This window comes from Orbicella faveolata, unplaced genomic scaffold (assembly GCF_042242905.1).
Source record: "Orbicella faveolata isolate gen_17 unplaced genomic scaffold, um_ofav_v1 contig_34, whole genome shotgun sequence".
Lineage (NCBI taxonomy): Eukaryota > Metazoa > Cnidaria > Anthozoa > Scleractinia > Merulinidae > Orbicella > Orbicella faveolata.
The window spans coordinates 26,195,185-26,222,500 of NW_028301563.1; the positions used below are offsets into that span (position 1 = coordinate 26,195,185).

General features: G+C 40.1%; 4 protein-coding genes across 5 annotated transcripts in view; 1 reads left to right on the top strand and 3 right to left on the bottom strand.

The window, feature by feature from the left end:
• Positions 1-570: 570 nt before the first annotated feature.
• Positions 571-1,982, bottom strand: LOC149105479 (uncharacterized). Its single transcript, XM_089270625.1, has one exon. The coding sequence runs from the start codon at positions 1,886-1,888 to the stop codon at positions 1,337-1,339; it is 552 nt and encodes a 183-aa protein (XP_089126751.1). The 5' UTR covers positions 1,889-1,982; the 3' UTR covers positions 571-1,336.
• On the bottom strand, positions 1,833-2,908 carry LOC149105480 (uncharacterized). Its single transcript, XM_089270624.1, has one exon. It carries the CDS (start codon positions 2,796-2,798, stop codon positions 1,977-1,979), a length of 822 nt encoding a protein of 273 aa, XP_089126750.1. The 5' UTR covers positions 2,799-2,908; the 3' UTR covers positions 1,833-1,976.
• Positions 2,909-12,175: 9,267 nt separating this feature from the next.
• Positions 12,176-22,668, top strand: LOC110055374 (uncharacterized). 2 transcript variants are annotated; one of them, XM_020761760.2, is made up of 10 exons: positions 12,177-12,512; positions 12,638-12,724; positions 13,361-13,435; positions 15,503-15,615; positions 16,790-16,834; positions 17,743-17,833; positions 18,744-18,795; positions 18,938-19,066; positions 20,010-20,167; positions 20,933-22,668. In XM_020761760.2, the coding sequence occupies exons 1-10, from the start codon at positions 12,366-12,368 to the stop codon at positions 21,017-21,019; spliced, it is 984 nt and encodes a 327-aa protein (XP_020617419.2). In that variant the 5' UTR covers positions 12,177-12,365; the 3' UTR covers positions 21,020-22,668. The 2 variants fall into 2 exon arrangements, with proteins under 2 accessions (XP_020617420.2, XP_020617419.2); XM_020761761.2 differs by lacking the exon at positions 13,361-13,435 and having other exon boundaries at positions 12,176-12,512.
• Positions 21,792-27,316, bottom strand: part of LOC110055443 (uncharacterized) — an 11,685-nt gene continuing 6,160 nt past the window's right edge. Inside the window, exons 7-9 of the mRNA XM_020761835.2 lie at positions 26,960-27,037; positions 24,214-24,774; positions 21,792-23,060 (exon numbers count right to left, since the gene is read on the bottom strand). Of these exons, the coding sequence (XP_020617494.2) occupies positions 22,884-23,060; positions 24,214-24,774; positions 26,960-27,037 (816 nt within the window). The 3' untranslated portion in view covers positions 21,792-22,883. The remainder of the gene's footprint in view (positions 23,061-24,213; positions 24,775-26,959; positions 27,038-27,316) is intronic.

Genomic DNA, 27,316 nt, shown 5'->3' on the forward strand with positions numbered 1-27,316 from the left:
CTAGGATTGACCCCGAAGTAGATGAGTTCAAGGACAAATGTTTCATCTGTCAAGGCGACCTTGTCATTGACTCCTTGACTCGATGTAGTGCGAAAACTTATTGCTGTGGAAAATGTTTGCACAAGAGATGTTTGCAACAGGAGTTACAATACTCAGATAAGTGCGGACATTGCAAAACCTCAAATCCTCGGGGGAATGAAGATGAGGCACAACTTTCACCTTGGGAGGAGGTGGTACGAGAGAAGATTACCAACGCAACGAATGCCATCAATAGGTATCGGCGAGGGGGACGGCCTTATCATATTCACAATCGTAATATTGTTTCGTGGAGGACCTTGCCGTACCATGCGAATCTTTCCATCTCGTTTGAATTTTATACAAGACTCACCATCTTCGTGCAGGAAAGGGGAAACGCTACCCTGTACACCCATGCCTATGTCAACTTACTCAATCAATAAGGCAGACGGTGTATGAAATGTTCAGTAGAAACATCCCAACGGAAGTAATGCTCTGCGTACGCGAAGTAAAGTTTAGGTTATTGTTCCTGTCGTGGCTGCACTACGACGCTGAGGATGAAGTGATTATCAACAGATTAACTCTTCAGTCATCTTTTTCACCCCCCATTTACCCTGAAGACACAGCTTGGGTGTAACGTGTAACTTTTATCGTAACTCAAAACACTCGTAAAACAAAACAAAAACAAAAACAAAGAGTCTGAGTCTTTATAACGTTTATTGAACAATGATAATAAAAATAATAACATGAGCTCCGAAAGAGAATTGGTTAGAATTTTTAACTCCTTAACTCTTGACCGTCGGTATTCCACAAAGTGTTGGGAACTAAACTCGTTTCCAGTTTCACAGACTCTTGGTCCCTGGCCCCAAAACGCACGATATTCTGCCCTAGTTTTCTTTGCTTTTGGTCATGAAGTCTTTGCCTGATCCGTTCCTTATTCTTGGCATAGTAACTTCTCCAATACTCGTTGATCCGTTCCCTGTTGTTTTTACAGTATTGTCTTCGATAATTTCTGATGTGCTCCTTGTTCTGTTGACAATAGGCTCTCTGGCTGCTGGCGAGTCGTTCCTTGTTGTTTTCATACCATCTTTTACGACGGGTTTTGAGAATCCCGACGTTCTGTGCACGATATCTCTTTTGTTGGGCCAGGATTCGCTGTTTGTTCTTGGCATAATATTTTTTGTGGTAGGCCTTTTTACAGACAACCCTCTGGTCATTCCCTGACAGTTGATTGGAGCAATTCATCTTGCATGTGTGGCGTCTTACAAATAATGACTAAAACCCTGGAATCACACACTCTTATAAGAGTCACATGGCTAATTCAGGTCTTAACCTCTTCTTGTACTTCCTCTTCGTCATCATCGTCGGGGAGTAACTTCTTCCGCATTAGTCTGTTTAGCAGGAATTTTCGTTTTGCCACTGCCGACTCGGCCGCTTCGTCAAAATCCATGTCGTCTTCCTCAATAAAGCGTCGAAGAGTCTTCATGACTTTACGGTGTATTGCGTCGTGTTTGATACGGTGAGTCCATTTTAGACGCTCTAAGTAAGTCCTTCGTAGCCTTCTTCTACTTACAGGTAATAGGACGTTGAAAGCAGCATTTTCGGCATAGTTTTGGGATTTTCCCTTATCCAGGAACTGCTGGACTTCCTTCAGGTAGGTTTCTTTGACGTCTTCCCCGACGTTTTGACGTAGCGGACTCCACGGATCTGGTTCATCGTCGTCCGCTTCTTCTTCCTCTTCGGAGCTGCTACTATCTTCATCTTCTTCCTGTTCCTCTTCAGGCTCCTCTTCATCCACCTCTTCTTCCTCTTCAACGTTCTCATCATTGTTATCTTCCACGGGGCCAAAAATATCTGTTGAACGATCATCCATGATTCTCGTCGACCTTCACCCAAGACAACGTACTTCAAATGAACCGAGTCGATTAAACTGATGTTTAATATACCATTTTGGGCAATGATCAGACATCCTCTCTCTTTCTTCGATGCCAGCGCGGGTATCCTTCGTGCGTCATGAGGTGACTAAACACGCGTTTCCTGTCATCACTGGCGGGATGTAAGTCCAGGACCGTGTACCCAAACGGTCGTTCGGTCACTTTTTGATACGCGTCCATCATGTCTTGCCAGCAAGTGGGAAAAGCTTGAAGCAGTAAATTCTTCATCCCTAATTGATCTCTCGGATTTTTGAAGGCTACGATGTAGTGGGCGTTCCTGGAAATACTCTTGGCGTATTTCCCTGGTGGAAACATGTCTTGGCACAAGTACAACACGGTGATATTTTGATGATGAGAGTGTTTGGTGAATAAGTCTAGCAACGCTTTGTCCTCACCTCCCTCAGCCATCAGATCGTCCAGTACGAGTAATCCACCCTTCGGAAACCATGACCTGAGATGGTCTGACTCTGGAATCCCTTCGTGAAATTGCACACCAGCGTCTTCCATGTCTCTAAATCCGTCTTGCCACGCCCCGTAGCAATAATGAATCGTAGTGGGAGGGTTTACAAACAATTCTTCCAAGTGATCCAAGAGTAACGATTCGGTAAAACAAGTCTTGCCACAACCAGAAGGGCCCACGATCAAAATACTGGAGGGTGTCTTGAACCGAAACACTTCTCCCATTTCTATTCTACCAGGGATCCCATGGTGCTTTTCGGTAGGAAATGTGATATTTGGGACATCTCGTGTCTTTTCTGATCCACTCCTTTGACAACTATGTTTTTCGTGACGAATTCTACTGTCTGCACGGGAGAATAGTCTATGACAATATCGACAATAAAGGGACATGACTCCTTGCTAGTTTGACTCAAAATGAATTGAGGCAGTTAATGCCTTAGTTTTGTACATGATTAATGATCGAGTTGACGAGTGTGGTGGAGGCGGTGGCGGTGGCGGTGGTGGTGATGGTGAATGTGGTGGTGGTGCAGGTAATGGATGTGGTGGTGGTGGTGAATGTGGTGAATGTGGTGGTGGTGGTGGATGTGGTGGTGGATGTGGTGGTGGTGGTGTAGGTAATGGATGTGGCTGTGGTGGTAAATGTGGGGGATCTGGCGGTGGTGGTGGTGGCGGTGGTGGCGGTGGTGGTGAATGTGGTTTTGGTGGCGGTGGTAAATGTGGTGGTGGTGGTGTAGGTGGTGGTGGTGGTGGTGGATGTGGTGGTGGATGCGGTGGTGTTGGCGGTGGTAAATGTGGTGGTGGTGGTGGTGGCGGTGGTAAATGTGGTGGTGGTGGTAAGTGTGGTGGTGGTGTAGGTGGTGGTGGTGGTGGATGCAGTGCTGGTGGTGTAGGTGGTGGATGTGGTAGTGGTGGTGGTGAATGTGGTGGATGCGGTGGTGGTGGTAGTAAATGTGGTGGATGTGGCAGTGGTGGTGGTGAATGTGGTGGTGGTGGCGGTGGAGGTGGATGTGGTGGGAAATTTGGTGGTGGTGGTAAATGTGGTGGTGGTGGTGTAGGTGGTGCATGTGGCTGTGGTGATGAATGTGGTGGATGCGGCGGTGGTGGTACATGTGGTGGTGGTGAATATGGTGGTTGCGATGGTGCATGTGGTGGTGGTAGTGAATGTGGCGGTGGTAGTGAATGTGGTGGTGGTAGTGAATGTGGTGGTGGTGGTAAATGTGGTGGTGGTGGCGGTGGTGGCCGTGGTGGCGGTGGTGGTGAATGTGGTGGTGGTGGTGTAGGTGGTGGTGGTGGATGTGGTGGTGGTGGTGGTGGTAAATGTGGTGGTGGTGTAGGTGGTGGCGGTGGTAAATGTGGTGGTAGTAGATGAGGTGGTGGTGGTGTCGTAAAAGATGGTATGAAAACAACAAGGAACGACTCGCCAGCAGCCAGAGAGCCTATTGTCAACAGAACAAGGAGCACATCAGAAATTATCGAAGACAATACTGTAAAAACAACAGGGAACGGATCAACGAGTATTGGAGAAGTTACTATGCCAAGAATAAGGAACGGATCAGGCAAAGACTTCATGACCAAAAGCAAAGAAAACTAGGGCAGAATATCGTGCGTTTTGGGGCCAGGGACCAAGAGTCTGTGAAACTGGAAACGAGTTTAGTTCCCAACACTTTGTGGAATACCGACGGTCAAGAGTTAAGGAGTTAAAAATTCTAACCAATTCTCTTTCGGAGCTCATGTTATTATTTTTATTATCATTGTTCAATAAACGTTATAAAGACTCAGACTCTTTGTTTTTGTTTTTGTTTTGTTTTACGAGTGTTTTGAGTTACGATAAAAGTTACACGTTACACCCAAGCTGTGTCTTCAGGGTAAATGGGGGGTGAAAAAGATGACTGAAGAGTTAATCTGTTGATAATCACTTCATCCTCAGCGTCGTAGTGCAGCCACGACAGGAACAATAACCTAAACTTTACTTCGCGTACGCAGAGCATTACTTCCGTTGGGATGTTTCTACTGAACATTTCATACACCGTCTGCCTTATTGATTGAGTAAGTTGACATAGGCATGGGTGTACAGGGTAGCGTTTCCCCTTTCCTGCACGAAGATGGTGAGTCTTGTATAAAATTCAAACGAGATGGAAAGATTCGCATGGTACGGCAAGGTCCTCCACGAAACAATATTACGATTGTGAATATGATAAGGCCGTCCCCCTCGCCGATACCTATTGATGGCATTCGTTGCGTTGGTAATCTTCTCTCGTACCACCTCCTCCCAAGGTGAAAGTTGTGCCTCATCTTCATTCCCCCGAGGATTTGAGGTTTTGCAATGTCCGCACTTATCTGAGTATTGTAACTCCTGTTGCAAACATCTCTTGTGCAAACATTTTCCACAGCAATAAGTTTTCGCACTACATCGAGTCAAGGAGTCAATGACAAGGTCGCCTTGACAGATGAAACATTTGTCCTTGAACTCATCTACTTCGGGGTCAATCCTAGTAGTCTTCGACTTCTTCTAACTTCCATTTCGTGAGTCAACAAACTTTGTTTTGGTCCTTTTCAAAACGTGTGAAGGTTTTAAATAGCAGACTAAGAGGGAGTACCCCCTTATCCCTATTTTACCCCTTTGGCCGAGAAGGGAGTGGGACAAATCTAGGATTTGGAACGGGGAGTACCCCCTCACCCCAATTTTTACCCCTTCGACTGCGAAGGGAGTGGGGCAAGTCTAAAATTGGTTCCCGATGAGGTCATCAGCCCAGGATGCTTTGGAACGGGGAGTACCCCCTTACCCCTATTTTTACCCCTTCGACTGCGAAGGGAGTGGGGCAAGTCTAAGATTGGTTCCCGATGAGGTCATCCGCCCAGGATGCTTTGGAACGGGGAGTACCCCCTTACCCCTATTTTTACCCCTTCGACTGCGAAGGGAGTGGGGCAAGTCTAGGATTGGTTCCCGATGAGGTCACCGTCCCAGGATGCTTTGGAACGAATAGAAAGGTATATAAGTGCCTCGGACACAAGTCTCTCAGTCTCCATCATGGTCGCTTGTTGGACGGACCTCTGTCGTTTAGGACCACAGGACACTGTAAGTATCGATTTTGAAGTTGCATGACATTTTTTGCGTGACCCTGGCGTGATTTGTGTCGCCATGGAAATCCGTGAGACCGATCCCAGTCCTCCGTCGAGGCTGGTGGGCTGTTTTCCAACATGGCCGACTTTCGTGGGCGCCGCCATCTTGAATTCTTAATTCGGCTCCTGATTGGCTGAAATTTGTGGCGGCCATCTTGGATTTGGAAAACAATAGCATCCATTGTTCTTAATTCGGCTCCTGATTGGCTGAAATTTGTGGCGGCCATCTTGGATGTGGAAAACAATAGCGTCCATTGTTCTCCAAACAATAGCCTATTGTCTTTCTCGGCTCCTGATTGGTTACCGCTCATATGAGCGTCCTATACTACTCATATCCATTCTCAGTTCCGCAGTCAGCTCTAATAACCGTTGCAGTTCTTCCAAGTTGCCGCACACTGTCAACAAAGTACTGAGAAATAACGGTAGGACCATTGTTGGTGTATCCAACGTCAAGCCATAAAATTCGCCTACTAAATCCATCGATGACTCCATGGATACAAAAACCAAATGGCCTCAATTTATCATAGTCATCAATATCCCAAGGTGATAGGGTCCCTTAGTTATGTATTGCCTCCTTTTTAGCCTGTGCCTTGCTCTTAACTCAACGCCTTCAGGATCAAGGATCTTTACCAACTCCCGAACGGTTTCTTTGCCAACAACAATGCGGTGGTCATTGACTAATCGTTGAGTAATTTGCCCGTATCCCACGTTACTACTGCTTCCTCTAAGTTCTTCTTCTACAGCTTGAACAACCTCCCTAAATCGCTGGCGTTTCTTCTTTGTCCGAGTCCTTTGGCTTTTAAAATCCTCTTTAACTGTCTAAGGCTTAAGTTGATGCCATGACTGAATACAAGAAACAACAAAATCTCTGTATACTCCAGTCCAAGATGAAAATAGCTGTCTATTAGATCGTCACCTCCAGCAAGGTATTCTTGCAATGTAGGAATGTAGTTTGCAAGTCGAACGCCATCACATGTGGACGCTTTCGAAACAAATGTCAGAATTAGAAGCACGGCAGAAGCGCTGGCCATTTTGGCGTCGCACTGAAGAGAAAATATCGCGTTTTAACAGCGATAATAATCCGCAATGTTGACTAAGTCCACAGCAGTAACTAGATTGGGGTCAGCAGCCTTCCACAAAAAGTCGGGAAACAAGTCGGGAAAAAGTCGGGAAAAAAATCGGGAAAAAAGACGGGAAAAAAGTCGAGAAAAAAGTCGGGAAAAAAGTCGGGAAAAAGTTGGGAAATAAGCCGGGAAAAAAGTCGGGAAAAAATGAGTACGCAGGAAAAAAAGTCAGGAAAAAAGACAGAACGCGGGCAAAACTTCAGGGAAGATTTAAACCTGGAAGTGTAATTTAATGGCACTTAATAGGCTCCGCAGAATGATAATTATTGCATTTAAGTACTTTTTTTGAATAAGTGTTTATAAACTGAACGTTAACTTGATAACATTCTCTTCAATGGTTACAACAAATCTTTTTTAAATGGCGTACAAATTTTCAGGGACCAAGTCTTTTGCGATCATAAGTACGTGATCGATGCCTAAACTTCTTTTTGGTATTTTAGCCCTGGAACTGATAAATAAATCCGGACAATGGTCCATCATAAAATCTCGTTGGGACTGATAATAGAGATGCTTTAGGGGCTAATAAATTAAAAACACTTTTTTGTCAACATTTTTTTCCTATCAGCTCTGCCAGCATGGAGGCGAACAAGGATACAAAACCAAAAGTTGAGTACTGTGATAGAACGAGCTATAATTTTGTCGGAAAAAAGTCTTGCTCTAGAAGGACTAATATCGTCATTATGAATATCTTGTTAGTGGTTCTGTTGCTGGGTGTACAACAGTGATTGCTGTGATCGTGTATTTCGCAACTATGAGAATGAAAACTCTTACTCATTTGGAAGAAGTCAAACTAGAAGATGGCGAAACTCTGGAGTATAAAGTCGAGCAGGAGATTGAGATACAAGGGAATGATGCACAGAAAGGGGAATTTGTGTGTTTTTGTTTTAACAGCTTCTTTATTGTTCTGACTTTGAATTGAGGGGTGCTTAGCTGCCTCCATTACATCCCTTTTTTCATCAAAGGTAATGTACTTGATGAGTGAGTCCCCAGGACAGTCGAAGAAAAAGTAGCGTTGAGTAAATTATCCTGTCTTTAAAATTAAAGCGGTCACCCCAAAAAGCAGACCATGCAGACTGCAGACTGCAGACTGCAGACCGTGCAGACCATGCAGACTACAGACTGCAGACCGTGCAGACCATGCAGACTGCAGACTGCAGACTGCAGACCGTGCAGACCGTGCAGATCGTGCGGACTGTGCAGACTGAGTACTTTTTTCCTAACACTTGACTCACTTTTTTCGCTTCTAGTGACAAAATAGTGTTCAATATGTCCTAATGTTTGTTATTTATCCACAAGCGGCACAAACTCAATATCCTGTTGATTCACGCGTCTAATAGACTTTCTATGGGAAATTCCCTTTACTGGTCCTAAATATACTAAAATCAAGCATAAAAATAAACTTACATACATTCTAGGCGCAAATTGCGTCAATTTTTGACTGGTTTGTGGTTTTATTTATTTTGTCCAATTTGTTTTTGTGTGGTTTTTTTTTTTTCGATTGTCTTAGTCTTCGTTCTCCTCTTAACTGATTCATAAAACAAAGCAGGGACGGTGACACTAAGCGACCGTGTCCCACAAATCGCTTTTGCTTCACAAAGTACAGAATCGCCATTAGCCTAGGAGTATTCCTTCTTTCGCTTAGTTGACGGTAAGTAAACGTCGAGGAAAAAAAATGCTCGCATGAATTTTTTCCCTCGAGGTTTTCTTATGCGTCACGCACGATGGACTAAGCGAAAGAGGGACCACTCGTAGTCTAAATCGCCGTAAAAACACAACTGCCATGGTGTAGAAGGCAACAAACGTGTCAAACCACCAGAGATTTCTCTAATCTTTATTGCAGTTGATTAGTAGATTCTGAAGAGTGGATCTCTGTGGCTTGGAAGAACTAATACGATGAAGCTTGAATAAACAATTGAGTGTTCGCAATACTGACGCTGATCGCAACTGAAATCGAAACCTAAAATTCTAGTCCTAAAACGAACAGTTCATGAGCTGTCATATACGGGAAACCGCAATTAATCGCTAAACTAATAAGGCCACAGAGAAACATAGAAAAGCAGTCACACATTGTTCAAAGTCAGGCATTCTTCGTAAATCACGGGCTGTTGGTGTTCATGTTCATAGATCACGCCACGAAAGTAGAACTGTTCATTACATGCCATAAGGACAGATAAATTAACCATCGCATTATCTCATCACGGCGACCTTACTGCGCTTAGAATTTCAAATGTGGCTTTTTGGCGTGTTCGCAGTCACACCCCCTGATCCAACAAGCAATTGCAATTACATTTTGCACACCAAGAGTAGAAAATGCACATGTTACGTGTGACATTATAATACAAGTGAAGTTTATTTCTACATTTTAAAATAGCTTTACTTAAGTATATTTAGGACTAAAGCGAGTTTCCCTTACAAAATCTATAACACATCAACAGTCACATACCACCGAGTTTGCGCGGCCTGTGGATAACAAACACTCCGGTATATAATTGAACAGAACCAAAAAATATGCGAGTCAAAAGTAAATGCAAAAACAAGAATAAGAAAAAAAAAGTACTCAGTCTGCTCAGTCTGCATGGTCTGCACGGTCTGCGGTCTGCAGGCGTGGATGTTGTTGCTCCTCCCAGCCAGCTAGGTTGGTTGAACAGCTAGGTTGACATGGTTAGGGTGTCCTCGTGGTTGCTCACGACCCCATTTATTTTAATCTGATCAAATTCCTTACTTATTTATTTTGTTGGTTTGTGAATCTATATACTGTTGGCCATTTCACTCTCTCCAGTCCTGCCGAGCCTTGACTCGACTGACTGAAAAGAAAACGCATATAAAACCTCAGTTTCTATCAAGAATCATTTCAGTCGTGAAGACTTTCAGCACTTGCCGACAGAAACTGATCTGGACCTGAAGTATGCTGATCACGCCATCACTGACGAAAACAAGGGAGTGATCAAAGAGAGTCACGCGAACTTTACCCAACTACTAAATTTTGGAGAACCAATAATCCAGAACCAGGGCAAGTCTCCTTGATGGAAATAACTCTAACGAGCCATATTTCGCTTGTGGAGATTAAGGCTTTCACAGACTCCGACAAAATGAGCTTTCAATTTTTCGTAAAGCTGGTCGTTCCAAATAGTAGAGCTGCCTTTTCTGTTTACGAAAAATCGAACGGGGTCTCAGGGAATTCCAGTCAGATGCCTTTGAATGTTTCCTCCCAAAGACGATCAGGTGGAGTAACCGGCGACGTTCCTTGCCAAGAGGCGCGTGCACGCTTATTGGGAAAGTAATACATCTGCATCTCATTAGCGTATACAAATGAGGCTCTCGACCAATCAGATTGCAGGATTTTGAACCAAGTGACCAAGGGCTGAGGTCATGATGCCAAATATGGTAACAAGATGGCGCCTAGCTCAATTTTCGCATAAATTATTTGACGTCATCAGTTTGCAATGTGCATAGTTAACCCTAAATGATTTGCATAATAACCCTAACCCTAAAAATCACACCAAGACATAGGTAAATGTGGATAAAAAAAATTGTATTTCTCCCATAAAATCTTTGAAGTCCTAGTGACCGCAGCGCCCGGGAAAATATATACAGAAATGATTAGTGTGTGCGATTTACGTTGGGGGATACGAGGGAGAAAAAAGTAGGCATTGTCCAACATTGCGTGTGCGTTGACGTGAGTAGGTGAGGGAAAACTATTTACAAAGCGAGTAAGTCTTCAGCCATTCCCTCGGCGTCTGCAACAAGTTCTGCGTAACCGTATGTGTAGGACTGAAAGATCTGAGGGTCTACCACGCGCTTGGCAAAGACCAGATAGATAATCTTTATTTAAACACGGTTAAAAATTCGTCAGCTAAAACTTCTAATAACTAATAGTAAAAAAAGTAATTAAATAATAAACCTGCTTTCCACGAATGCCGTGCCTTATACATCTCTTTCGAGTAGGCGCTTAAACTACCTCAGGGACACTGCTTCCCTTCAGTCACAAGGAATTGAAGACTGTTGCAAAGAATGGCGCCACTATAGCTAAAGTTATTTTCATAATAGTTTGTGCGCGGCATGAATGGAACATTTAGTTTATTCTCAGAGTCCCTTAGATTATATGCGGTTTCTCGCCTCTCGAATTTAGAACTTAGATATTCTGGAGCCAACCCGTGCAAAGACTTATAAACCATCGCAGCTCTTCGAATTTGCTGCCGACTTGTTAAATTTTACCAAGAGAAAATTTTCTCTTGATTTTACCACTCGAGAAGTTTGAACAGGTGACCAACATCTACGTCATAGTTTGAATAGGTCAAAACACGGGCTGCTCTATTTTTTTAGTTTTTGTAATTTATTTCGTAACGTTACCCCATAGTTTCCCCAAACAATGTTGTAATAGTCAAAGTCCAGGAGCTCTACCATTGATCAGGAGCTACAACTTGTGCGCGCAAGCTAAGTCCGGTAAACTACGCGCGGAATGTAGAAAAGGGGCTTACTTCCAGCTACGACAAGTCAGCAGGTGGTGAATTTTGTAGCCTACCAAATATATGAGCATATGTTCAAGCATGTGACTGGCAAATAAATATATCAGTATGCTCGCCATTAGTTGCGTAGTAGTCCTTAGAGGTTGCTCCTCCATTCACAAGTTCATGAGATTTTTTGTGTAATTAAAGGCCCGTTTATATTAACCTGCGATCTAGCGTTCTTTTATTCTCCTTCCCCCTGCTATTAAAAAAGAACGCCTGATCGCAGCTTGGTTACGTTTATATGGGTACCCGAGACAACCATCCACCAGAGTAACCCTGGCCGAACAAACGCTTCGATTATCTCATTGAAAAATTCAACCAACCGTTTTACATAAGAATCGCGAACCCGTCACCGGGGTAGATTCGCCTAAACCTAGCAGGCGGGACAACTTTTTCTCGTTTTAATAAACCTTTTGGCTCACCTAAGCAGAGCAACTCACAGAGCGTCGAGTGTCACGTAATGCCCAGACTTTAGGTTTATAGCAAAAATTTATTTCAAATAATTAAAAATTAACTCGCACATTCAGGCCATAGTGATCGAATTACTCGAACGGCTTAAATAAAGAAACAGTTATGATAGCCTCGGGGAGGGTGGCTGAGAACAGGCTAAAGGTGTATCTGCCTATTTGCATACAGTATCTACCAAGTGTCATGAATAATCACGCAAGGTCAAATTTTTGCCTACACAAGAAAATATGGTTCTCATCGTTTATAGGTTAAACCGTTCTGATCTTTTGGTGTGGCATATATGGATATCGCGCGTAAAGTGGAGAGATGCTTTGTAGCGGTTTTGAAGTTTATATGTAAACACGGATCCATGATTTGTTTACAAGAGTAGGAAATTTGACTACAAAGAATAATAAAGCTGGATGCATGTGTCCTGTTTGGATTGCTTTACGTTCACCAGTTGCAGAAACGAGCCAAAAGTCACGTTTTCCTGCACTTCCGGTTAATTCTAAGGGCAAAAATATTCCGGAAGTGAAAATGGTCCAATCAACTACCTGTTTAGAAAGGGCGAAATTATGAGAGCAGACGCCTGTCTAAAACTTCCTTTGACTTCGGCTTGTCTTATTTTTAGTGTTGAACGTTGTTTCTTAGGCTCACATTTTCGTTTTACCAGCTATGGCATTATAATGCGACACTGCCAACAATGTAACAGTTAGCACTGACTCGCTAATTCTGGATTTTGCGTTCCAAAATTTAGTATGAGCACTACGACCTCCCGTGATACGATATGGTGGGAAAAATATATTCCCAAGGACCAATTGATCCATCTTGTTGCCGGAGGAGTTGCTGGAGGAGTCTCAAGAACATGTGTTTCTCCGTTGGAAAGAGTGAAAATGCTGTTACAGGTAATGCTGCATGTTGTGTTGTGAATGTGTCATTTTATTTTATTTTATGCTAGCGCTAGGTTTTGTTTACATTTCATTTACAGGAGGAGAGAACAGGCGCTAATGAACCGTCTTTTTCTTTCCAGATTCAAGTTTCCGAGGCGAGATACACCAGTGTAACACAGACTCTGATGAAAATTGGAAAAGAAGAAGGATTGTATGGCTATTTCAAGGTAATGTTTTTGCCTTTCGTATTGAGGTGCTAATTATCAAATTAGTTATCGCTTATTCTTCTGCATGTATGTCTGGGACAGCTGTGTACAGAGCTTTGGCACCTGATATACGTACCCACCCTCTACTCAAGAGATGTCTTTCGGCCTGAAAAGTTACAGACTGATACACACCACAGCAGAAATCTATTCAATTTTCACTCAATTATGATTTTACGTTTGGTAAAATCATAATTGAGCCAGGAGAAGTACTGTTATTTTTCCTGGGCTGGGAGGGGGGGTGCAGAGACGGGAGAGTCAAGCAATGTTTACCCCCATCATACTGTCAGATTGCAGCTGCAATTCATTGGACAGTACAATAACTCTTATGAAACTATTATGAAATACCCATCAGCCATCAGGATTTTTGAGGATCGTCCAAGATCTTTAAAGACCTTCCAATTATCCTAAAGAAAAAAAGTTAAGGATTCTTAGAAGACATTTCTGCATGTGTAGAATTGGTGTCAATTTCATTCAATTGTCAGCTGGTACTACCCACTAATTTTTACCATGATCTGATTGAAATTACATTTGGGTCTGATTAATCTGGAGAGCTTGGTGGGTTGATTAAATACTGGTGACATCTGTGTTTTACTTAAGGGGAATGGAACCAACATTGTTAGAATCATCCCGTACACAGCAGTGCAGTTTGCTGCATATGAAGAGTTTAAGAAGGTAAGTATCACAATGCAAGCTGGTTATGGCAAACAACAGGATTGAACAAACAAATTGCTGTTAGTTTTTTATGAGTCTGTCCTCTTATTGATGATAAATTGCGTCATAACATTATCAAAGTGGCTGTGGAACCACAAGCCACAGGCAAGTGGTTCTGCAGTGAACTTTGACAAAGTTATGGCAAAATTTATCATCAGTAAGAGGACAGACGCATAAAAAACTGATGTCAATTTGTTTTTTACAATAACAAGACCCCAAAATGGTCAAATGCCAGGAATAAATGATGAAAAAGATGCCATGAACGTACTGTAAACAAAGATAAGTGAATTTGATTCAAAATGACACGAACAGTGTCAATAGCTTTTCTGGCTTTTTGATTGGTTACTTAAAAAGTCAAGAAAATCCCATTGGTTAAATTAAAAAGTTGACGGTTCAACAGCTGGACTACGAGTAGTCCCTTTTTCACTTAGTCCGTCATGTCTGACATGAAAGAAAACTGTGAGAAAAAAATGGCCGCGTGAAATCCTGGGGGCAAGGAGCACGCTCCTTGCTCCCAGGATTTTGCGCAGCTATTTTTTCCTCTCAGTTTTCTTTCACGTCACACACGATGGACCAAGCAAAAGAGGGACTACTCGTAGTTTATTCGACAGCTGGAAATGGAACTGTTCAAAGCTTGTATAAATTAACATTCTATCTGTCTGTACTCTTATTGATGATAAAAATGAACCAATCAGCATGCGAGAAATTAGACAGTTATTATTATTTAAAAACGTTTTGACACTGACTAGTGGCATTTTTAAAGACACATTGACTACAACCAAGAATAGCTGTCGCAGGAGTGTGGATGATGTACCTGACTACATGTATGCTTAAAAATAAATTTTGAAAATAGAGTGACACTTTTATTAAGGGAGGTAGTGCATAGCCATGGAGTTTAAGGCATTCACATGTCCCTTGTTCAAAAGTCTTGTTGACTGATCTGGCTTATGGATGATTTTATTCACAATTTGACAAGTAGAGTTGTCAATCTGATCAAATTGAGTGAATCGAAAACTTTCATAACGGTTCTTCAATAATTATATCTTAAGTCATGCCAATGAGATGCAATTGTCGGATCAACACCTCTACTTGTCAGATCATAAATAAATTTATCCATTCTTCAAATCAAATGAACAGAATTTCACTTTTTCTGATGGAATCTAGTCGACAGTATTGCATTTGGATATGGATGTAAATTTTAAAAGAGTAATTTTTACATTTAAAAGTTATCGCAAGAAAGTCTTGAGATAAATGGAAGCATTGTGATTGGTTGTTTCTTGGTTGGGATTTTGCCATACAGACCGTTTTCCATGCATTAAGGTGGTTTTTCTTGTTTTCGAGTGCCATGTAATTAACAAACTACTAAATGAGTACTTACTTAGCTTGTTCGAGCCTTACAGGAGAATATTGGTCCTCGGTCGTGTTTGTAAGGGCCTAATTGTTGCACTTGGTCTGTACTGCCACAACCTTGAGCCAATATTTTTCAGTATGGCCCTTGCGCTCAGTTATTAAAGGCTAGTTCTCACTAGCGTATAAGAAAAAACAGTTAAGCCAACATATGCAGATGCAGTAAGATGCTGATCATTAGCACCTTTTGTTGGCAATTTTCCAAACAAAAAGCGCTAATTATCAAACCTTACTGCATCTGCATATGTCAGCTTATGCTTATGCGCTAGTGAGAACCAGCTGTAAGAGTTTACTATTAATAATTATTAATGTGTAGTTCCAAGAAATATCCATACCTCCCCCACGGAAGGGAATTTGTCTAAGTCCCCCCCCCCCCCCACCCCTCAGGAAATTCCGCTTGAGCTTCATACATTTCTTTAAATTTTTTGGTCTTACAGAACCCCCCACCCCCCAGGAAATTCCAATCCCTTCTGTGGGGGGAGTATGGATATTTTCTGGAACTGAACAATAATTATAATAATATTTGTCCTAAAGTTCATTCGAAATGAATATAAATTTATTTTACTTAATAATTTATGTGAAATTTAATTTCCAACCTGATTATTGCATTCATTGACCCAGCTACTTAAAATTCCTGAAGACACAAGAGAACAGCACCCAATAATGCGACTAACAGCTGGAGCAATGGCAGGAATTGTGTCGTCCACTGTCACGTATCCTCTTGATTTAATTAGGTAAGTGAACAAAATGGCCTCATGTGTTGCAAATTAAACTTATAGCAATGCAGCACCCTAGGACTTCTTTTAAGCTGGTCTCTGATCAACTAGTAGTAAAACCAAAGCTTAATAATTTAAACCAAGATTTACACTTGTAAATTAACTTCCCAGAATTTTCATATGATCAGAGTGTGAAAGATTTAAATTAGTTGCAGTGAAAAGTACAGTCAAACCTCAATTATCCGTACCTCGATTATCTGGATTTCTCGATTATCGAGACTTTTTCTCTAGTCCCAATTTTGTCATGGATATTTATTAGTCGTGATCAAGATCCGTAGCAATATTCTTTTTAAAACTACAGCATTGAAAAGTGCAAACAAAAGCAACATTTTAGGCCAATGTAAAAACGTTTTTCACTAATATAAATTATTAATACACACGGGTACAGGTATTAACAATGGACAGTGAAGATGTAGACCACTGAATTGTTTTCTAAACGATTTCTAAATGTGTTGTTTCCCAATTAAATGTTGCTTTCTTAATTATTTTAATCAATTCTATTCTTCATTAATATTCATATTTTCGATTATCCGGACCCTCAATTATCTGGACTATTTTGCCTAGTCCCAATGAGTCTGGATAATCGAGGTTCGACTGTAACTAGAATTTTAAAAGTACCATCTACAATCATCTTGGGTCTATTAAGAGAGGGCCCAAGTCCTTCCTCTCCCTTTAATGTATCAGACTGTCTTTTGGGTGGTATTGCACCTAGTATCTATATTATATTTCTAGTGTTGTGGGTATGGGCAAGGTTGTGCTGTCACGGTGACTGTTAACTTTTTGTATATTTTTTGGATCTGTCCCTGATAAAATTTAATGTTTTACCTTTTGATCAAAAACTATAACAGCAATGGTGGCAATTACAATGAAGTCTAAGAACTACACACAGTTTACAACTGCAGCTGGTTATTTGTAATGGCCGAAATGCATTGCAATTTAAAATTTTCTAACCAGTGGTATGGGTTACTTCATGCCTCACACCAGCCACCTTGTAAATAATTAGAAGTTCAGTAATTCAGTCATTACTTACAATATTTTTTAAAATTTTTTTATTTGTTTTAAAATCAGGTGTACTGGGGTCTTTTAGTTACTGTCAGTAATTTATTTATATCACTACTCTTTCTTTGCAAAGGACAAGACTAGCTGTTCAAGGAGAAGGAAGTGAGAGACGCTATAGGTGAGACCATTGTTCCCCATAATTTGGCACTCTCACCAGTAAATGTCAGTGATTTTAGAGTAATAATGCCACAAACTTTGGTGAAAATAACTTGTCTAGACTTTTCACTAAAGTGAGCTTGCAAAATTACTAAATGGAATTGGTCTTGCATGTCAGGTTCAAGTAACCTAAATTCAAACAGCATTTAGTACATGTTTCAGGTTCAGTATTCAACTGAATACTACCAAGTTATTGGCTCTATTGTTTGGAGCATTATTGATTATTAATAAAGTTAATCCAAGATGAGCATTAATTTTGATTTCACGTAACCCTTTAACTCCCAGAAGTGATTAGTATGTAACTTCTCCTTATATCAATTCACTGTTCAGCAGACAGGTGAAGAGAATATTAGATGAAATTATCAGTCAGAGGGTGTTATTTTGAGAAAACCAAAATTCTCTTAACTTGTATGTAAGGGAATAAGTTTAAGTTTAAGTTTAATAACACTTTGTCATGCTGGTGCAGGTAAATAAATCACAGAAATTACAAAAAGTATATGACTGGAGAATAATTGGGGGAAATGTATAGCAGCTGGAAAGGAGAATTACTAATCAGATCTTGGGAGTTAAAGAGTTAATTATTATCAAATTTGGTGAGGTAAATTCTGTATCCATAAAGACATTTTTGCATCGATGAATATTTAACATTTTTGCAGAACACAATTGTTTCTTTTGTGTCTCTCTCTTTGCACCATTTATTTGTGGCTAATGTTTTCGGTTAATATCTTGCCCAACCCCCTCTCCCTCCTATCAGAAATATAATGATTCATATCATATGTTCTGGACACCCTTAACAAGCATGAGGTATATCATTACTGTCAAGCACCTTTTCAAGAGACTGATTCAGGTGAATGTTTGAACTTCCTATAGGAATATACGACATGCATGTGTTACCATTGTCAAAGAAGAAGGAGGCTTATTGAGTGGATGTCTATTTAGAGGATTAGGACCATCACTTATAGTAAGCCAGTTACATTGAAAGCAAAATTGAATAATCATGGATGAAAGGGATACACATACACTATGTGAAAGACACAGTGGGCTAATAAACTCTGGATCGACCAGTGGGGGTCATTGTGTCCTGTTCTTGTGCAAGAGACTTATGAATGCTCTTACAATGCTTCCACCCAGGTGTCAATATCCCAGTGGAGTCCCATATAAAAAGAACAGGGGTGATTGTCGGAAATGTTGGAAAGAATCCTTTAGAGGTTTTCTCCTGCGGTATTTTTTTTTTTTTTTGGCTCAATACCCTAAAAGGTACAGCAAAAGCTCTTGCTGTGGACCTTTTAAGGCTGAACACCCTAAGAGGTCTTAATTAACACTGCTTTTTTAACCCCTGAAAGGTATGACAATTGTTTTGGGTGTCCCCCCCTCCCCTTGCGTATATATAGGCACTGGCTAATTTATAACTAATTGTACCCTTCAGTAAGTGATAAGGGTACAGTTTGAGGGACTTAAGTGGCACATTCAGCTTGTAGGTGTAGGAAGTGTTTAATATTACATCTAATAATACAGTTGTTGAAGATGTAGAAGAGAATGTTTGGCAACTGATAGACATGGATTATGTTTTAATATTTCTAACTCAATTTTAAAAACTTTAGTAATTGTTTTGAACATTTTTTACAGTTGTACACATCATCATCATGCAAAGTGCAATAACTTTTGTTGGATCAGAAATTAAATAAAAATCGACCTTCTTCATTCCATTATTGTTATCAATTTAAATAATTATAGTTAATTTAAGTTGATACTCATAACTTATTATTATTAATATTATTTAAATAAGTTGATACTCGTAATTAGCATTAATTAAAAATAATACTTCTTTATTTAGTTAATATGATTATTATGTTTTCTTTTGCATTCTATAGGGGATAGCACCTTACATAGGAATGAATTTTGCAGTCTATGAGAGCTTAAAAGGTATGGCATGACACGAGTAAGAATGTGGTGGCATGATTGTTTCCTTTGTCAGTCACAAGTCAGCTCTGACTTTTGTAAAACATTTTGTACACAAGGGATTTATGCTAACTGTAGTGTGTGTGTAACTTTTGTTTTGCTGTAGGCTATGTGATGACCTACTACCATGCTGAGGCAGGTGGACACAAGTTAAGAGTGCTCACACATGAACAGGACTTACCTGTTGTCGTCAAACTCTCATGTGGAGCTGTTGCTGGTGCCATAGCACAAACTGGTGGGTTTCATTCTTACTGAGGAATGTTTTTAAATTATTACCAGCATGATCAAAGACACCTTTAACATTCTGAAAAAATTACCAATCAATAAAACAGAAACCAAAAAGAAAGAGAGAACAATGACAAGCATTGTACAAATTAAATCAAGCTCCATGACCGTAAGAAAAGTTAAAATTGGGTTTTGTTTGCACTTTTGTCAGTTGATTACCTGGATGTTGTTGTGACTGACAGAGGTTATTTTTGGCAGTTGGGAGATGATGTAGTGGCTGTTGCTGTTGTGGAGAGGATAGGGTCTGAGTCCCAGGGGGGTACTCCCTTATATGGGCTATATAGGTATGTGCGGCCCCAAAGGTTTTTCAACCATTTTGGTCATAAATAGGGTATCGATTTTAGCTGATTTTGGCCTTTTTGGTCATAAATAGGGTATGGTTTTTGCACTCTAGCCTTGATATGGTATGTTTTTGAGAAGAAGCCAGTTTTTCATCATTATCAAAAAGAAAATCAACAAAAACCCTTCACAATTACCGGTATGTCTCCAGTAATTTAATGTTGGTCTGAACTGGGTTTTGATTTAAGGGCCAGGTTATAAATAGGATTTCGAATTTTTGGCCAAGTCATAAATAGGGTAGGAACTATTGCAGATTTTGGTCATAAATAATTTGGGAAGTGAGTTGCACACCCCCACCCAATTTTTCTGGAAGTACCCCCCCCCCCCCCCCCCCCCCCCAGGGTCAGAGTAGAGAGACTGAAATAAAAACTTGTAAATGCATGAACTGTCCACTGGGAGCAAAAAAAGTGGCTGTTGTAGAGAGGTGCTCGTTGTAAAGTGGTAGCTGTTAGTGAAGGTTTAACTGTACTTAGCCTTTACCCAAAGAAAGTTGCTTTACACACAGTTACCACAAAAGAAACACTATGATTTTTTAAGTACATCTGATTCAACAGGTACATACCCTCTTGATGTGGTACGTCGTCGAATGCAGATGAAGGGTGCAACCGGTGAACTGTTCAAGTACAACTCAACGTGGCATGCTTTTAATGTGATCGCTAAAACTGAAGGAATTCATGGTCTTTTCAAGGGAATGTGGCCAAATCTTTTGAAGGTAACACAGTACAACATATATCATTAAAAACTGTTAGTAATAAATTTAGTTAATTTCATTTCTGTTCATGGAGCTCTTTTCACCAGGTTTGATTACCAGCCCGCTCTTTAAGAAAGACCTGAGCCTGTACTCCCAAGGGACATGGCTACAAGTAGACAATATACTGTCCATGACTTGTACATGTACCATATCCACAGTCACAACCACTGGGTATAAATGGCATAAAATAAGCAAGTTGTGGTCTACTCGAGTTCTCACCCTCTCTCTCTGTCACCCAAGGCTGCGTTCTTAGGAGCCTAGTGTTGCGTGACCAAGAGAGGGCTGGAACTGGATTAGCTGGGTCTAAACTTGATTTAAAACAACACCAATACTTATTATATCATCATGTTTAAATCAATGCACTCTAAACAAACTGTAGCTCCTCAGCATTGCGATATTTATCAGGGGCGTAGCCAGGACTTTTCAAGGGGGGGGGGTGGTCACACTGTGCCAAAATGAGGGTACTCACCAGATTGTCATGTCGTTTTCGCCACTGGTTGTAGGTTGTTTGCTTAAAAAATGGCTTACAACGGGGGTGTCACAGGCACCCCAGGACCCTCCCCGCCCACTAGTTATGCCTCACTTTATTACAGTTGAACCACAGCCTTGAGTTAGTTTTGAATGCAAGTCTAACCTCATTCTAACTGAAAGTCTGTTTAAATTGTTAACAGTCTCGATCACCATGAAAACAGACCAGTGCTAAAGATCATTTCTTATTGCTTGTAGGTGGCACCCACTATTGGAATTCAGTTTGCTGTGTATGAATTGTGCAAGTCACTTTTACATAACTACAGTGTGACTGAAAGTTTGTAAAATACTAGAAAAGGACATTGTCAGAAGATTCAGATTTTAAATTGATGTGACATACAGTCGAACTACATGCGTGCACACCAACCATGCAATGGAGACCATGCTCTGCAGAAGAGTAGTTTACCGGCAGTCCTGTTATTGATTATGAATTTTGTCATAACATTGTCAAAGTAGCTGTGGATTTACGAGGCGATAGCCGAGTGGATCCACAGACTACTTTGACAATGTTATGACGAAATTCATTGTCAGTAACAGGACAGACGCATAAGAAACTGACGTCAATTTGTTTTTTACGATTTAAAACAAATTGTCAAATTGTCTGCTGTCGCTCGTTGGTGCCTCGCATAATCTGTCTGCATATTGGCAATGAAAATTAGCCAATGAGCACGCGGGAATTCCTGCAGTCACCATAAAATATCTGTTTAATGCAGGATCTATAATCGCTGAATATTGCTCTGATGTATGTTTCTAGATGGTAGTCTGTCATGGTCCTGCCGCCCAAGCCAGTGTAATTCTGAGTGTTGCAGCCAAGAACATTCGCCATTTCCACATCCCCCATAATACACCTTGTTTGCCCCCGAGAATTTTGCATAAGCACTGTCTTCAGTTTCTCTTGGGACGACTGTAATACCCAGAAGAATTGGGAAACAAAGGTTATGCAGAATTTTGGGGGGCAAACAAGATGTATTATGAGGGATGTGGAAATGGCAAATAACAGAAAATGCCAACTAGGCTTGTTCTGAAGTTAGAGCTGAGTCAATAGTAGAGAATCAAATGTAGTTCAGATAGCTATATTTTTTCAAAAAATATTGATAATTGCATTACCCGGTGTATTCGTCATCCTGATTATTTACAATATACATGTAGAACACTGGTACTTTAAAATAGTTTTAAACTTTGAAATTATTTTTAGGTACAAAGGTAGTGTTCTAGAGGTATTTAAAAGGGGTCTGGCTAGGCCAGTCTTGCTAAGTTGTCAATCACCAGTGTTAACTACATGTCCAAACAATACTACTCCTAACTGGTGACAAATAACTCTAGAATCTGCTGCTTCTTTTGAATTTGAGGCAAGTCTAGTTAATTATGGCATGCCAGAGTCTTTGATGTGTATCAGAAAGTTACATGTATGTGAAATGTAGGAATTATCATCCAACTATTAATAAGATCATGGTTGTTTTGCATGGATATAAAGGTACAAAGTACAGAGTCACTAGGTCACACTTTTAAATTTAGGCTACAAAAAGTTGGGTTTCGTCTTAGGATTAATATAATTTAAATAACCTTGTGCAATGAAATTAAGAAATCAGTCTGACAGGAAACAGAGGGTCATGAAATGTGACTAGAAAGAATGATTTTAAAAGTCACTATGCTGGAACTACACTTTACAACCACCTTGCCAATATTACCAGCTCATTATCACTACCACTTCCAAAAAAATGCTTAATTGACCATTTTCTTAACACAAGTACACATTTGATAGAACCACAATTTTATAGCCCAGAGGTGGTCGTATTATGGGATTCCACTGTACTATCTAACTTCATTCTACATAATAATATAATAAAGTTAAATTAATATGAACTCCATTATGTATATTATGTGACTTATTATAAAATTAAACATCTTGGGCATTTTTGCTCAAATTAATCATTTTTGGCTGTCTGATGTTGGTTGTGCAGTGTTTTTCGAATGAAAACTTTATGAGTGTGCCAATCTAATGAAAATTGTTCAGGAAAGGTTAAAGTAATACTTGACTGTTCCCTTGACTGCAACAGGAAGTGTACACCATCAGCAAACCTGTGCTTGCACACTGCACTTCTCACTGTCATTTACTTGTAATACCTAACTCACAGCCAAACTAAGTTTATCAACACAATTCTAACGGAGGAGGGCACTCTGGTATTTTTCCCAGCACAAAACTGTCTGCCCTAAAGGCCTGCATATCTTCGTCACTGCAACTTAATGACACAGGTGCCGCTGTGGTTATTGTGGTTGCTGTTGTGGTTTTTGTGGAAGGCGTTTCTGACTGCAGGGATGTGGATCCCTGTAGAAGGAACAAAGGTGCTTGAACAAATATGGAACGCCATGCAAACACCACCACATCGAGTACAACATACTGGACTTCATACCAAGTACCATAAATGATCTAATAAATGCCTTGTCTCTAAAGTTTCTAATGAATATCTCCCTCCTTAGGGGTAAAGTTTACATTACATGTCCCCCTCCAATAAACGCCCCGGGTCTAACACATGCCTCTCACAAAGAAGCACCTCATAAACAAAAGAAACACTCCATAGATTTATTAGTTTCTCCACAGGGGACTCGAACACTACATCAGCAGAGTCGTTTAGAAGGGATTTGAATGAAGCGATGGCGGTTTATATTTCCAAATATTATCTCGTCTGCTACTTTGTAATTATGACGCTCTGATTATGTCTCAAGTTTCTGTTATTGTCGTTAACTATTAACTCTCGAGGGGAGAAATTCTCAGGTTTCATAACAGCCACGTGTTAAAAAGAGAAAGTTAATAGTAACAATGTTGATCGAAACTTGAGACGTACTCGGAGCATCAGGCAAGATAATAATCCCTTCTAAACGACTCAAAAAGACACAGGAACACAGGTAAATAACAGCACGTTTATTTTTACTGCTGATCAATATAGTGTTTGGGACGCCTGTGGTTTCTCACTTGGTTTGCGAATTGCATCTTGTTCAATCTCAAGTTTAAAGTGCAGATACCACTTTAGTATCTTTTGTTTCTGTACTCAATATTTCAGCAACTTTGACCCTGATGACAATGAAGACGTGGATCGATATCAAACTATGAAAGACATCTCTTAGCACCTAGGCTTTGTATTAGCACAGATTAGATTAGTCTACTACTCACAAACTCTGTTTATCTCTTACACCGTGAGCAAACTACGTGTCTTGCCTGTTTTGTTGACATTGTTGCATGTGACAATAATTGTTACACTTAACATGTAAAGTGAATTAAATGCCTCTCTCTAATGAAATGCCTCATATCTATTCAATGCCCCTCCATGGACCCCTAAGATTTAATAGACACCCCAGGCATTTGATAGATCATTTATGGTAAATGTAAAAAGGAACTACTTGAACATGTAATGATGTTATGATACTAGTAGCTGGAAACAAAGAAGGCAGTTCCACATACAAGAACATAAAAGTGCACCTACCATGGTATTGTTCGATGCTTGACTTGTAGAGATGATGGTACTATCTTTCTGCACTTGAGTTCCACTGCTAAAAAGCCCACTTGATGTTGTTGGTGAGGATGAACCAAATAGTCCAGGTTTTAATGCAGTTTTTACACCAAACAAACCAGCTGATTGGCCAGAGCTTGTACCAAACAAGCCTCCTGATTGGTTAGTTGCAGTGAAAGTACTTGTAATTCCAGTCATTCCCGTTGTATGCTTGGTTGAGTTGGCATTGTTGCCAAAGACACTTCCTGTAACGCCTGAAACACTGCTCTGTCCAAACACACCTGACTGGTTGTTAGTACTTCCTGTTCCAAACAGACCTGATTGGCTTGAACTGTCTGAAACAGTTGAAAATCCACTAGACTGGAGAAGAGGACTCCCACCTCCAAAGCTTCCTCCCAATCCCCCTTTTGACTGGCCAAAGGACCCACCGCTACCAAACATTCCACCTCCCGTGTTTGTCTGTTGAAAAATGGATGTTCCTGATTCCATGGCTTCTGAGCTCGGGAGTTTGGTCTGTTGCTTGATCTCTTGTTGCTTAGGGAAGTAAAATATACATCATTTGCCAGCCTAGGTTGGTCTGTACATAGTCTAAAACATTTCCCTCAGTCTTGAGTATGGCATGTGGTCTTCAGCCTCAAACCATACTCAAGACCCTTCCCTATGAGGACCTCCTGACTAGCAAATAACATCAATTATATATTTCCTGATTGTTCAACAAATGTTTTCTGTCCACACTATCCCTTGAGGTCAAGGGGAAACAAAACTCACTATTTCCCCACAGGGCCAGTCATTAAGTGTTGTGTCATACCTCCCACCTCAAACATAGAAAAAAGAACTGTGAAAAAATTGTTTGCTTGATGCCGGCTGGCACAAAAACTTTGCTGCGTTTTCAAGGTGCACGACATGACCATGTACGGGTCAAAAGTTCAAGTTGTTGTTTCTCTATGGAGCTAGTGAGTTTTGACCAACAACACGTGACATGTTCTCCTCCAATCAGATTTGAGTTGGTAGGCCAATACTCCATCATGTACGCTAAAGCAAGAAATTCAAGAGTAAGGCCACTAAAAAGTAAATGATCAATGAATGAATGAAAATTCCAAAGAAAATCTAGGCTCGTAATAACTCGTGGCAGTTTAGGAGAACTCAAAAAAGCTGCAAAAACACTCAATTATTTTATGAGTGATAGTTGACGGGGGTGCGGCCTAAGTCAACTATCATGTAGAGAAATCTAGAACGAATAGTCTATAATTCTAAATTATTGTTTTAGTACATAAATCTTAGTATTCATTCAAAACTTTATCTATTAAAATCCTCTTCACAGATACTTTAAAAATGCAAAGTTGCAGACACCATTTTGCAAACAACCACACGCTGCTAGGCTACTCACTGCCTACAACAGAATAGGCAGTGAGTAGCGAAGCCAATCAGAAAATGGCATTTGTTATGAAACGCTAGGTAGACTTATCCTGAAACTTGATAGAAACACGGGCAACGTTTTATGACAATTAAAAAGTCAAAGTTAAAAAGCAATGATGTTTTGACTGTTGGACGGTCATTTTCAAGTTGAAAAGTAAAATTTTTTATATGTTCAAATATATACAATCGATTATAAGAATGCTAATGAGACACTGACTAAAACTCTAAAATATTTACATAGAAACAATACAAGAAAATTGCGGCATGAATGATAAAAAACGCTAAAGCAATAGAAACGATTTAAAAAATGAAATAATTAATAAGTAAATAGCTTCATGCGGATCGAGTCACTCTGTTTGTTAAGTTTTGGTTGAAGTTTACAAATAAAAAGAATTTCAAAAATCAAACAGTCAAGTTTACTCGGACATTTTTTCAAATCCCGAAATTGTTTCCAGTGGTCTCTGGATCCTTTCCGTGGTCATCCTTTATGTGGTTGCTGATTGTTGATTGTGGTTGCCGATTGTTGTTGCAGGCGAGCAAAAAACCATTTTAAGACGTTCACATTCTTGATGGAAGAACTGCCAATTCAAGGAGAGTTTGAATGCACGGTTTAACATTGTCTTCAGTAGAGAATGTTTCTACCTTACGTCAGCATGGCTTTGGTAATGCAGTAAAAGCCCACTATTGGTCAGTTTCACGTGGACCTTTGTATATATTACAAAGGTCTACATGAAACCGACCAATACTGGGCTTTTAGGATCCAGAGACCATTGAAAGCAATTTCGGGATTTTGAAAAAATATCAGAGTAAACTTGACTGTTTAGTTTTTGAAATGCTTTTTATTTGTAAACTTCAACCAAAACTGAACAGAGTGACTCGATCTGCGCAAAGCTATTTACTTAATTATTTAATTTTTTAAATCGTTTCTACCACCTTAGCGTTTTTTATTATTCATGCCGCAATTTTCTTCTATTGTTTCTATGTGAATATTTTAGAGTTTTAGTCAGTGTCTCAATAGCATTCTTATTATCAATTGTATATATTTGAGTGCATACAAAAATGTTACTTTTCAACTTGAAAATGACCGTCGAACGGTGGAAACGTCGTTGCTTTTTAACATTAAATTTTCTAGTGAAATCCGTTTCTAAAAATTTGTTGATTCGAATGTTTTATTAATAACATTAAATAATTTTTTGTCAACTCCTTAAATACTACAAGACTAGACAGTATAAAACCTTCATCGCATTTGTATCTTTCGCACATATTTGCTTCCCTAAAGCTCAATTTAATTTTACTAACTTACAATCTGGGCAACTGACATCTGGCTCAACTGAAGTCTTCTTTGCTGATTCACACTTATAAGATCTTTTAGTCCTTGTTGCTGTAAAAAAGAGAATACAACTTATAAGGACCAGTATGTCAAATTGCTAAAATGGGTTTATTTCTTTGAGCCGTTTTAAAATGAGTGTCAAAAGTAAAAAGGTAATTAGTTTGGTTTTGGTTTTTAGGTCCAGGATTGAACAGTAATGAGATTCAAATTCCTTATGTATATATGGTAAGCATCACAAAGTGTCCTCATTGTTGAAAAGTCACCAAAACACACACAATTCTGTGAAATATGAAGTAATATGAAAATGTCAAATAACCCTGCCAAATATGA

Excerpts from the sequence above, each read along its gene's own strand:
- LOC149105479 (XM_089270625.1), bottom strand. The coding sequence starts at position 1,888 with ATGGATGATCGTTCAACAGATATTTTTGGCCCCGTGGAAGATAACAAT.
- LOC149105480 (XM_089270624.1), bottom strand. The coding sequence starts at position 2,798 with ATGTCCCTTTATTGTCGATATTGTCATAGACTATTCTCCCGTGCAGAC.
- LOC110055374 (XM_020761760.2), top strand. The coding sequence starts at position 12,366 with ATGAGCACTACGACCTCCCGTGATACGATATGGTGGGAAAAATATATT. Across the intron at positions 12,725-13,360 it reads GATTGTATGGCTATTTCAAG|GGGAATGGAACCAACATTGT; the intron begins GTAATGTTTTTG and ends GTTTTACTTAAG. Across the intron at positions 18,796-18,937 it reads AGTCTATGAGAGCTTAAAAG|GCTATGTGATGACCTACTAC; the intron begins GTATGGCATGAC and ends GTTTTGCTGTAG.